General features: G+C 42.4%; 1 protein-coding gene across 16 annotated transcripts in view; it reads left to right on the forward strand.

Moving 5' to 3' along the window:
• The window catches only part of TEAD4 (TEA domain transcription factor 4), a 60,092-nt gene that overhangs the window by 12,871 nt on the left and 33,952 nt on the right, over positions 1-13,269 (forward strand). For 12 of the 16 annotated variants that reach the window (XM_054209495.1, XM_054209486.1, XM_054209476.1 and 9 more), the window contains one exon: positions 1,510-1,764. The exons of 1 other annotated variant lie outside the window; for it this stretch is intronic. In XM_054209495.1, the coding sequence (XP_054065470.1) occupies positions 1,758-1,764 (7 nt within the window). In that variant the 5' untranslated portion in view covers positions 1,510-1,757. Of the gene's footprint in view, positions 1-1,509; positions 1,765-1,833; positions 4,102-4,521; positions 4,585-5,559; positions 7,001-13,269 lie in introns of those variants that run through there. 3 more of the 16 variants (XM_054209588.1, XM_054209597.1, XM_054209466.1) reach the window with 3 other exon arrangements.

Genomic DNA, 13,269 nt, shown 5'->3' on the forward strand with positions numbered 1-13,269 from the left:
CACTTAAAAAGGAGTGTATGATGTAATGTTTTTTTTTTAAGTTGATATCAGAAAAGTTTCTGGAGCCATGCGCCCTAAATTTTTGAACTTCTGAAGTTGACTGAATGGACCTGCTTTGCCTATTTGGCAACTAGGGCACAGCACAAATTTTGTTGTAGCTAGTTTTTGACGTAGACCATGCTCAAATTTCTCCTCTGTTCTCCTTTATATTATCACTGTGATATTTCTGAGCTGGTCTTGGTTTGGTGTCTTGCACACCAGGTAAGCAGCCCAGCTTTGGGACAACAGTTTGACTTGGTATCTGAGACTTCTCTCTTTACTCTCTTATTCAATGCAAGTTTGATGATTCTGTTGCTCTTGCCAAAAAAACCTTATTCTGATTTTCTTGCTACACAATTCTTTGTGGTGATAAGCAGGGCAGTTCTGAACTCTCTTTTAACTGCATTCTTTGTGGCTCGGCTAACAAAACTATTAAAAAGGTAAACAAACAGTTTTGGGATTAAGGCAGAGAAATTACCTGTGTTTTTAGAAGCCATTTGTTCTCAGTATGGTTGACTGGAAGTGTCTGTACGGTCTGAAGCTGCTTTCTGAATGAGTGTTTCAGCAGCTCCACTCAATGACATCAGCCTCCACTGTAGGTGTTCATAAGTAGACTATAATTTATTGTAGTTTTCAAGAGCTAGCAGCTGTCTGCTTTAGGCTCAATGAGAAACCGGTTTCTGCTTCTGCCCAGTGGCAAATCTAATAGCCTGAGACTGGTAAAGGATGAGGGAGCAGAGAGGCACAGAGAACTGAACACATTTGCCCAAGGTCGCTCTGAAGATGAGCAGCAGAAACAGGCTTAAGCGCCTAGGATTCTTGACCTGCAACCTAGTGCCTTTATCCTTTTACTCACGGTGCCTTCTGCTTCTGCCAGCATATAGTGCTGCAATTCGGGAGACATTGCATTAAACTGTCTGGCTCCAGGAATTGCTTTTTAGAAGTGCAGCTGATCCTTGAGAAGAAGAAATGTCAGTGTTAAAAATGACACCAACTACTAACTCTGATCCAGTGAAACAGTATCTAAGAAAATTTCAAGCCCAGTACTCGGTGATGACTAGATAATTCATCACTGCTTTATTTTGTGTAGTCTTTCACACGAACTGAATCCCTGTATGCGTGCTTCAGAAAGTTAAAAAACAGTTACACAGATAATGACAGCAGAGGGAGAAGGAAATTAGGAGACAAAAGCACAGGCAAGAAGACAGCTCTGAGGAGAATTGGGAAGTGATAGAGAGTTAATGAACCAAAGAGATACGGGAGCAGGCTGTTTTATCAGAAGGATTTGCAGAAAAGATTTGAATCCGAACATTAATAGAAATCAGGCACGTGGTTGAGTTACTGTTTAAGGTAATCTTGAAGTTAAAACCCTTGTCACTGAGGGTTTTTTTAACTTTTTCTTTAGAATCTCCAAATTTTCCTAGAGAAGAGGATTTCTAACTGACAGATGGGATGTGTTTGTCATCACAGGTTCCGAGTCTGCTTCTCCGTGTGGCACCTTGGAGTTTCTAGCTGGCACCATTACCTCCAACGAGTGGAGTTCTCCCACCTCCCCTGAGGGGAGCAACGACTCAGGGGGCAGTGAGGCCTTGGACAAACCCATTGACAATGATGCTGAGGGTGTGTGGAGTCCGGACATTGAGCAGAGCTTCCAGGAAGCGCTAGCCATCTACCCACCATGTGGACGGCGGAAGATTATCTTGTCAGACGAAGGCAAGATGTATGGTAAGGAGAAAGGAAGGGCACATCACATTACTCCAGGCAACCTGCACCGTGCAGGCCACTTGCCTTGTACCAAATGATGTTCTGAACGAACTCTTTTCTCTCAGACGATCCCAAGTTGATGCAGTTGGTCGCTTCAAGTTGTATTTAGGAAAATCAGTGAAGATTTTAACATTCACAGATCAAAAAGAATTATAGATGTCTTTTTCAGGGGAGCATCAACAGCAGAGATCCCAGAGTTGGGCATGCTACTGAAATAATCTTTGGATAGATATCATATAATGACTTCATGGTGTGACTAAGTCTGTCTTTTATGGAGTCTCTCGCTGCCGTCTCCAACGTTCTTGTTATTCTAACAGGTAAAGGTCTGTGTCTGGCCCTAAAGGGCAGAAGGTCAGCCCCTGAATCCTTGAATGGCTCTGCTGGTGATGTGCAAACACCTAGTTTGTACACTTCAAATCTTAGGGGAAGAAAGCAGATCTCTGGCTGCTCCCTTTCGTTGTAGTTTGCCGTCTTATCGAATGTCTTTCACCTGTGGGTTCTTCTCAGCTAGCTAGCTACCCATCCCTGAATGCAGAGAAGCGCTGGCTTGCAGCTGCTGCGGAACTCTACTTTTTAGGTGGTAGACATTATTTTGAAATGGATTTTTGACCTCTTCCACAGTTACAGTTTCTCTCTTGATTTTTGTCTGGTCTGGTCTGGATTTTCTAGCTCAGTGTTGGAAGAAGCCACCTGGTACTTCTGTGACTAAAAAGCAAAGCAAAGGCTGAGAGTGCACAATATTTGGTTAAAAGTCCCAAGGCGTTAAAACTGTTTCTCAGACCAGCACTAGCAAGGATCTTACGGATGGCAGCCCTCTTTCTATCCAATCACTGTTTGCTTTTTTTAGGTTTACCTAAGATCTGTGTGTCTGCAGGCTCCATCATGGGAGCACCATGCCCTGAAGGATATGGGGCACTTCACAAGTCATCCTGCAGGTTTCTGTCCACCCATCGGGCCATTGTTCACTGAGCTGAGGAATAGATTGCTCTCACTATGGGGGCATGGGTGGGGTCTTGTTTACGCAGCCTTATCTCCAATGGATGGTTTTACTGGGTACATACATCATTGTATCTCTACAGAGCAATGTATGTTGAGTGAGGCTGATCACCGTGAGGCTCAGCAAGTGTCAATATTCTGATGTAGACGTCAATTTCTGTTCTGTGATGGCACAGACATTTTTGTGGTTGTGCTATGGAACCGACTAGAGAACTAATCCAGTTTAAAACCAACACAGCCAGAAAGGGGAAAAAAGTGAACTTTAATTTGGATATGCCCCCTGATTTGTTTCACTGCACAGCTACTTGTGCTGATACTTAGAGAAGGGATGAGGAGAGTGGGAATGAGCAGCCATGGTTGAGGTGAGGGTAGGACTGCTTCTTTCAGAAGCAATGCTTGCTTAAAATGTTATTCAAACCAAAATATTATTTGAAAATTCACCCATAGGCATAGATTAGTGACATGCTCCTTCCCACTGTTAAGTCTGCACTAGTTTTCAAGATAGGTGTCTTTTAAAATTACTGGTGAAAAAATACAGTTGTGTTTTAAGACTGCCTTAATTTGCTAATCATTCTGCATAGTCCCTGAAATACTTCATCTTTGGAATGAGTGTGTCATAGCAGAGAGCAGAATGGGCCAGAAAAGAAATAAGAGTGAGAGCAAAAGTAAAAATGAAGTAGAATAGACTACAGGCACCAACAAGACTTAGTTGGGGCCTTACCTAGCATGGACTGGTATTTAATGGAGTCTCTAGTTAACTACGCTGGGGATCTGCAGAAGGTAAAATAACCCACTTGCAGGGTGAAAAGTTTAGGCTGGGCTCTGGGAGAAGAAATGAATTCTGCACGCCCTCCCCCACTACTCCAAATGGGACAGTGTCCCTGCTTGCCTTCAGTGCACCTGTTCCCAACATGGATGGTTGGTTTGATGTGCTTCTGAGAGAACTTGAGGCATTGATTTATGACCTCCTTTGCTTACTAGACTCCAGGATCCATGCCAAGAAAGCGGGGCCCAGCCTGGGATCTATAGAAAGATATGACCAGGCAGGGAGAATAAATATAGTCCCTGATTTCATCTTCACCCCTTACGAGCCAGCTCACGGAACAGGACAAGCTGTATGTGGAGCTGGCCCTGCCTCCAAGGGGTGGTTGTTTAGCTGTCCTGTGGCTGACTTGCACTGAACTGAATGAACCAAGGAGCGAGGTGTTACAGAGAACTGCGTGTGCCCCTTTCCCTTCACAAAAGGAGAACCGTTTCGCTGTTTCCCACTGAGGAGTGGCTTGTGTGGTACTATGCTTCCAGGTATGATGTTCCAGGTCCCAGGATTTGTGGAATTCTATATGCAATTTATATACTTACCTGTTGTGAGGCAACCTGTTATCAGTTTAAAGTTAGTAGTTTGTAGTGGTAAACATGTTCAACAAGCTGAAGTACACAAAGCCAATAGGAAGAACTTGCACTGTTTTGTTTGACTACATTTAAAATTGTACAGAAAGTTGTGCTTTGGCCTGTACACAGCCTTCATGCTCATGTTCCCCAGCCTCTTCCAAGTCGGCTTGCTTTTTACAGCCTTTTAGAACACACTCTGCTGATTGCTAAGTGGACATGATTCCTACTTCACCTGGAAGTCAGCCAAGCCTCTTCTCTGTACCTTGATGATTTGCGTCTTGATGCCTTTGCTGCCTTCTTTTTTTTTTTTTTCTTTATCTTTTCCCCTCCTAGACATGTTCCATTACTGGAGGCAGCATCCTGACTGAATAAGCTCATACCACAGTACGGCTCCAGGTATAAGCGCTCACTGTCCTCTCCAGCAGTCTCTGCTTACCACCTGCTTAAGGCACAAAAAGCTGTCTGATATGGGATGCTCTCTTTTCTCCTAATCATTGTGTTGACATTAGAAGCAGTGAGTCTAGAGCACCATTAACCTATTATCTGGTGCCTTCTGATACCACCAAGTTCCCGCAGGATCATTTTTTTAAGTGTTGCCTGCTGGAATACTATGGGGGTACCATATTATAAATCTGGCTCTTACACTTTCCAGCTGTGTTTTTCCATGGGAGAAATAATATCTGTAGCATTTGTACCAAATAAGCAATCACATAACTTGGTGTTAGAGTCACCATCTCCTGGCATCTTCAGTACTGATTTAGAGAAAAGAGAGGAAAAAGCTTAGTGTGATTTGCATGGAGATGTTAAATAGAGCAGGTCTCCCAACACTACTGAGGACAGAGAAATAAAAAACAGTAACTAGTAAGTGATGCTAATTTTGACAAAACAGTGCGAGGGCCTTGATTTACAAGTGAAGAAGTAAAAGCTTGGAAGAACTGAGCTACTTACTGCCTTAGCCATACAGCATTCACTTCTGCTGCACAAACATACGGCTTGGAGGACTTTTTTATAAGAGAAGCTAGAATTGGTGTCTGCTTGTTTGATTGCTGTTATGTAGGAGGCAGTAGTTTAGCAGGGGGTTTACAAACAGCTCGGCCATTTCTGTGCTGAGCAAGGGGGAGCAGACAGCTGGGGGTGTTACCAGAGACAGGCTTCTGCTTTGTTTATAACCATATGCTGACTGAATTGTTGCCTGTTTCCTACTAACCTTCTTACTGTGTGAGAAAAAAGTTAGTCACTGAGCTGATGTTACAAAGAGTGATAATGAGGAGACAGCCAGCAGTAGCTAATCGCCAAGGATGGGATAACAAGGAGTAGTTAATCACTTCAAGGTTCTTTTGTGCATCAAGTAAGTTCTCCTATACCAATTAGGACAGAGCTGTGGCTACTTCAAGGAACATCCTTATCATCGTCAAGAAGTTGGCCAACTTACAGTACACTTCTACTGTCCTGAGATGACTCAATACCTTAAAAGGATAATGTGAGGAAGGGTATCCCCACCCAAACGACCACCAAGGAACTCATACGTGCGCAAAAGTGTCGTGCTGATGCTGCAAAATTTAACACGCGGATGCAAAAAGGCTATTTGGTCATCCTAATGAATATGTAAGCCCAGGTGGAGTTATGTATTAGGTAGGTGGAATTATGAGCATCTTCTGTGTATAAATAATGAGTGAATGTCCCCGATAAGGCGTGCTAGATTTGTGGGTTTTCCCCCTAGCACCCGACGTCAAATAAAGTAATATCTCCTCTCTAAACTACTTTTGGTTTCGAGAGCTTTTATTTCAGGTAACAGGGGCAGTCATCTATCTCCCAGGCTGGTGCCATCTGTTTCTGAGTTGAAGCCCTAATTTGTCTGATAGGAAATACTTAAAGGTGTCCAAAGCTCAGAGGCTGAGTGATAGAAGGATAGTTAACCATGTTACTAGTTAAAACCTGGAGCAGGCAGTGAACTGCAAAGACTTGAGCTAGCAACATGAAGTAAGCTGGCATAAAAGATCAGTCTGACGAAAACTACCATGTCACAGGTGGTCCCTCCCACCCCTGTTCTGAAATGACTAGGTAAATCTGCAGAATATTGGCGTCATCTCAAAGGGTTCTGTTATCAGTTAATGTTTTCCCCGACCTCAAAAAGGCACTAAAAGTAAAACTGAAAAGCAAACAAATAAAGTCAAAGAAGCACAAAACATACAACGCCTGTCCCAGTTCATAAACACCACTTCTTGACGTGAGGGAAAAGCATGGTAGCTATTACAAATATGAAAACCTTCAAGGTGTCAGTCTTCAAATGCTTTCTTTCTATATCTAGTTTAGCATCTCACCTGATGATGTTTCCGTCAAAGCAATTGGAACATGCTGAGAATGTGCTTGCTCAGTTGACGCTGAACTGGCCAGCTGAAGTAATTGCAAAATTTGAGTTTCAGCTGTAATATCCCTCAGAGAGATACTTCTACAGTTCCTATCCCTTCCATTATTGTGACCTAGTGAACTGTAGAACAGCCCTTTATCCCACAGTTTGGGTAACAAAAGTTAATCTCCCATTTTAAACACTAGAAGATGGATGAAACTTAGATTTGTGAGCAATCGGTCAGGATCCAGACTTTTCCCTCATCTCCTTTTTCTGGTGGTAGGTGTGATATTCTTGGAGTTGCTCAATGTCAAGGTTTTGTTTCACTGAGTCGGCTTTCAACTTTGCTTTTTTGTGGTTCTACTTCTTTGCAGTTGACTAGATGAAGCTAGATTTCTGGAGACCTTTGCAACAGGTTAAACTTCTGCTGGAGTTTGTCAAGTTTGTTTTTCTTCCGTCTTGTTTGTAAGTTGAGTTTTTGGTTCTTCAAGTTAAACTGTATGTCAGTTTAAATGGTGTTTTCTCCATGCAAACATAAAAAGAAATATTTTTCCAGAAGTTCCAACCATTTCCGAACTATTGAAGAATTTACCACTTTTGAAATGCCAACCAACCAGGAAACTGCTGTTGCATTTAGTACTGGCTGTGGCATCTTTCCTTAACATACTTAGTACTGAACAGAAATCTATTAGCAGTTTTATTGTGTATTACATGTTACCAAAATTATTGTGACTACTTTTTGGGGGGGCTTTATTCTGTTGTTTCAAAAAAGGGCACATACTTTTTCCTGTCCCTTTTAATTTTTATCAGCTTTGTAGTCCCATTTTTATTTGTCAGGCTTAAAACCAAGCATGTTGTGCAGAATTATGTCTTTCTCACTGTATACGTCTGCAGTCAGAGCTTTCATCATCTTTGTGTAACTTCCTTCATAAGCAACACTCTTCTGGTTCTTCCTCTGACTTTTTCATTTCTAGGTTTCAAATGTTTAGTAATTCTCCAAGGTAGAGTTGATTTGCAGTGGTATGTTGTCAGCAAGTCAATTTTTTTGCATTGTAAATAGCACAGCCACTTTAATGGATTCCTAGTTTAGTAAGCCAGCTTTATGCTTTGTAGCTGCATCCATTCATCTGCCTTGTACCTGAGTGACTGTCACGGTTTCATTTGCAACCTTTTCCCTTGTTGCAAGTCATTGTTTTGCTTTTCCTGTGCTTCTGGATAACTTTACACACTTCCATTTTTTTTCTGAGAAGTTTAGTAAAAAAGCCTTAGTGGTTTGGTTTTGTGTTTGGTTTTTTTTTTACATTTTAAAAAACACTGCATACTTTCACAATTACATCCAAATATTTCCAGTCGCTAATCTGCTCTTACATATACAAAATGTTCATTTACATTTAAAATTTCAGATTGAATTAAAAACCTGAGAAAAAAATCAGACACGGAAAAGGAAAATTAATAATGTCCACTGACTTGAGTTTCTTTTTTCCTTAAAACAAGCACACGTAAAGCCCTCTTCTGGACAGGTTTTTGCCAACACATAACCAGAAAAATCTCAAAAACAGGGGTTGAGTTCTGAGAAGAGCAACGAGCATACCAGACTTAACATTGAGCTCTGGGAGTCGGAGGGACTGATTTAGGAGGAAAGATTAAAGTAGCTAAATATACATAGCTTGGCTAAGCGATGACTGAAAGGTGGAGGGTGGGGGGACACATAATAACAGTCTAAAAATATTTGAAGGGTGTTAACATTTAGGAGGGAGAGGGATTTTATGTGGAACATGTGAGCATGACTAGGATTAATGGGAGAGAAAGAAGGAATACAGGATGGGTATCAGGAGAAGCTTCATGACAGTATGGTGCTCGGTGCTGAGGTATCTCTCTTCTGTACCCAGTTAGACTGGAAATGCTGTTGTTTCAGACTTATAAATTGTATCAGACAAAACTCTAAGGAATATATTTGTAAAACTAGTCCTAAGGAGTGGTGGGTGTGCGTATGTATGTGTGTTTTGTATGGATGTGAGGTGGATTCTAGATTAAACATGCTTTCATTTTACACAAGAAATGGAGAACAGCGGGCATTAGCATTAGGTGGTGACGGAATATTGCTTTCCACTGTGAATATCTGCAGGTTTTTTTCAAAATTGTTAGTATTATGATTTATATTATGTGTGTTTTTGTGACATGAATAAGTTTGAGACTGTGGACGCAGAGGCCCTTTCTCAGGTCTAAAACAAGAAGAGCAAACTTCAAGATAAATACAAGGAGTGCTTTCTCAGAATTTGTCTTAATTCTGTTCATTAGTCAGACATTGGGTAGAGAAGGGTGATCGCCTTTCTCAAGCAAGGGGCTGCACATACCTAGAGGGAGCTGATAAGTGTCAATATGGAGATTCCGTGGGGACCTGGCATAGGAAAAAAGGCGCTTGCTTATTTCTACAGTGCAAGTAAGCAAAACCTATCACATGAACTCTCTTTTAAAGTATCTTTCAAAGACGTGCCTTATTGCTGGAGGGCGTGTATGAAATATAACTTAACAAAACTTTATTGAAGTATCCCTATACGTATGTTAAGCAAAACCAGTATAAGACAGTGTAACCTTTCCAGGTTCTAGTGCCTTAAGGGGTGACCCAACGTGAAGGAAAGCTGCTTGATCAGGAAAAGACAGTATTACAGCTAAAAGAAGAGGCAGTATTCTCATTCATGTAGGATCCAGATAATGAGCACAGGAGACCTAGGGCTGTCTGTTGGTTTAAACAGTTGCTCATTAGCTAATCCATAACAAGCCCTGTATTGTCTGTGTATGATGAAGATCTGGGCAGCAAAACTGGGAAGGCTGTGTGCAGTTTGTGCCCAAACAGATGGTCTTGTAAGTCTGTTGGTCACTGGCAGAGCTGACTTAAACCTCTGGGGCTTGGGTACACCTGCTGCTGAAGGGTGCATAGCCAGCAGCTGTTCCTCGTTGCTGTCACCTTGAACTTGTGACCCATCTTCTGGGTACTCCTTCAAATTCCCGGAGGCCCACTGCATGCACATATACAGGCATGGTCGTGCTCTGTCTCTGACTTCTGGAACAGGAAATGACATTGTTTTCATTGAAACTTTTTCGTGTAAAAATGTTTTCAGAATCACTCTTTCCTCTCAAGTGTGATTTGTACAGTAATTGCAAAGCCCTTTTCAGGAGCTTGCATTGGAGTCTGTGAACTGGAGTGCCAGGAGTGTACTCATTCCCAATAGGAATGACCCAAGTTGTTGACTGCAAGTGCTCCAGACGTAGGCCTATTTCTAAACATGACAGTATTACAGGGAAACACACGTGCATGTATGGTATTTAGCACAATATTGCCTTCAGCCTTGACTGGGGATTATGAGCATTCCTGCATATGAAAACTCCATCATCATCTTTAGTTGTAAAATCATAGAAAATGCTGCTGGGAGGGACCTTCGAAGGTCATCTTATCTGTTCCTGTACCCAGAGGCAGTGCCAGCACTACTTAAACTGTTCATGTCTAGTCTGATCCTTTGTGGCTAAGATAGGAGGAAAGTGATTTGACAATTCTAGAGATAGTAGCTTTCACCTAGAAGGTAGCTGAAGCACCTAGATATTTGCAAATTTTCTTCTGGATCCGCGCACATTTTTAAGTATCCCTGTAGCTTAAATAGTTTTGTCATCCTCTTGTTCCTGCTCTCCTGTCACTGCCTGAATCATGGTTGCCCAGCTATCTATTGGACTTACACTGTACACACAGTCAGGGAAGAGATGTTTAAAGAATGTAGAACAGAATTGCTCCAGTGTTATGAGCAGAAAGAGAGCAGGAGAGGAAATATCACAAGCCACTGTAAGGAAATTTGATGAGGTTGGCGGAATTCAGCTATTATCCAAACCAGTTCCTGGGTAGCTACCCAGTTATGAAGACTGCGCTTCTGCTCGGCTTTCCTGTCCATTCTCTCTTTTCACCTGTTGCAGAGTATGGCATCTTTTTGCTACTGCTGGGATGGTGTCAAACTGTTCTGTGTTGAGACTAAGAGTATATCTCCTTCAGAAACAGTGAGATGACCTAACAGTTCACTGCAGAAGAAGAGAGGAAGTTCCCACTCCCGTTACCTTGCTCCTCTGCTCTGCTTCCAGTTTTGTGCTCCCACTCTTTAGGCTAACTTCAGTTTCCAGCAGACCTCTTGCTGATCCATTTTACCTTGCTAAACCGATAGCAAACTACTCTGGCAAAATGAGCTGGACAGATTTCTGACAGATTAGAGAGCTGAACTGACCTGTGGAACAATTTTGTGAGAGTTAGGGAAAAAAGGCAAACACTTTTTCAGCAGTAGCCAGACGTTCATTTAAGCTGAAACTATAACTTGATGGTTTAAAGTAATCATGGGCAATGACTGCACTCCAAATTATTATGGCAAAAACTGAAGACTGGTGAAGTGGCAGCCATTCCACTTACAAAGTCAGTATTCCTGTATTCATATAACGCAAGAACAGTCTCTGGGTTCTTTTGCTCTCCTTGAAGCTGCAGCAGAATTTTCAGTCAGTTAGCTGGGCCTGGGTCCTGGTGTGTTCTTGCATGTGAAGTGAAGTAGTCACAACCCCTCACAGGACTATGCCAGACCAGTCCGGATGCCTTGAGAACTGCGTGGTTCTGTGCTGGTCACACAGCAAGTGGCTACATGGATCTCACGGACCCCTTTTATCTCCAATTTCTGCGATAGCTGAAGCTTTGAGTACTTGGTCAGCCTGTCATCTGGGCACGCGCACAAGATTAGCACTTGGGGCAGAAATCTGCAAGAAACAGCGTACTACCGTTGGTGCCAGCAGAGGCAGGTGGCTGCAAAATGAGGAGGAGAGGTGCTGAAGTTTTTGCTATCCTTTGAGGCAATATCACTGAAGCACTGCTGAGAGTTGCTTTCAGATACCTCGCAGCTATTGGAAGTTATTGAAACGAGCAGACAAGATGTTTATTGACCTAAGGAAGGATTTAGCAGATGTCTGGGTCTGTAATGTGGAAATGGGACTCACAGGAACTGGAAGATGTTGTTATAGTTAAGCGTTAATTTCAGTGCTACCCTCAACAGTCGTGTTTTTCTGAACCTGGGCCTTGGTGAGTAAAGTGTGTTTGTGCTTGTATAACGTGGTCCTTCTCAGGTGTCCTAAGAGACTGTAAGCTGTTAATTTGACATGCCTGACGTGCAGGATGGTTATTGGTTGTTTCAGGTGTTATATCTGGTACACTCTCTGGCATCTGAAGGACGTGTATTGCTATATGGAGCTGCTTCAGTGTGATCGCGGCATTTCCGAGCCAAACTGAATGTAAACAATTTCTATAAGTTTCTCATCAGTCTAACTCTGGAACAAGAACTCTAGCACCAGAACAAGTCCCAGCGCTGTTCCTGTTGCAGCCTTTAATGCATATATGGAGGAGTACATATTGGATGGATTATCTTACGTTTCTATGGCCTGAGGCGGTAATGTGGGAAAACACATCTGATGAGGACATTCAATTTAGGCACTGAAAAACTGTATTAAAGGCTGAGGGCTGGTGGAGAGCTGCGTAGCCTGGAGCTTCCCATTAGGCCGATGGCGAGGGATTGCTGCATGCATACATTGTTGTACCTTAGTAGAAGTTCATCTTTACAAGGAACAACTCCACGTGTCTTTGGGGCAGTAATGAGGAGGTACTTTAACTCTGTCTAGCCTTTACACAAACGATGCAAGCACAGGAAGAACCTTGCCTGTATTCTTACCAGTCTGTATGTGTGTGAGGGTTAGGTGGTGTACAGTTCCGGGATACAATTTCTCTGGTGGAAAAACTGGTTTAAGAAGTTCTGCCCTGATTCTTTCTCCCTTTTGTCTCTGCTGTGCCAATGCTGTGGTTAATATTGTCAAAAAACGCGCTAGCTCACCAATCCAATTAAAAATAAGCTGATTAGGAAAAACAAAACCAACAACAAAATCCAAATGGGGGGGGCTTATTTTTGAATTTTTGGGAATTAGTTTAGACTGGTGCGTCTTAGTCCTTATCCGCCACTTCCCCTCCCCTTCTTCCGGTAATTTAATTGGTACAGCTGCACACACGAGTTGGTGGGATATTGCAGGAGGAGGAATGACCAGCTGAGGAGAGGGGAGCCTCTTCAGGTTGTTTTGTTGATGAAGAATTTGTTGCTGTAACTACCCGTGTGGTGACTGACTTTTCATTTATCTCCATTCCTTGTTTGGAACTAATAAGAAGCTTCCCAAAACCTGCAGGGTCTGTAATTATTATCCCTCAGTCATGCACCTTGCGTAAAGTGTTGTAAATTGGCCATCAAGAAACAGCAGTTTCTAAATGGGGATGGCACTTCTTGTGTTTCTAGGTGTGAATTTAGGTTATACAGTGGAAAAGGAGAGGAATAACCTTCCCAGCAAAAGGTCTTTTTGCGCAAGATGGGGTTTTAGTGTTTAGACCAGTTAGTAAATGAGACAACTGAGTTTTAAGACTCGAGACAGATTGCTCACCCGACTGCCATTTCCACACGTGAGGTGCTTGACTGGCACATTCTGCCCAGCAAATAGAGCTTCAACTTCTTTGTCCTTTCAAAAGAGGAAGGAGCTCAGCACTTCCACAGTCAAATGATGAAAACAGGTATGTCAGGGAAGAGCTGATGAAGTGGTGACGCTAATCACTTCAGTATTGTATTGTCAGGTTCCTGATTGTTTTGATAATTTTCAGAAGTACTGAAAGCTTTCTTTGAGTCTTCATC

Source organism: Rissa tridactyla, chromosome 1 (genome assembly GCF_028500815.1).
Source record: "Rissa tridactyla isolate bRisTri1 chromosome 1, bRisTri1.patW.cur.20221130, whole genome shotgun sequence".
In the NCBI taxonomy this organism is placed as follows: Eukaryota; Metazoa; Chordata; class Aves; order Charadriiformes; family Laridae; genus Rissa; species Rissa tridactyla.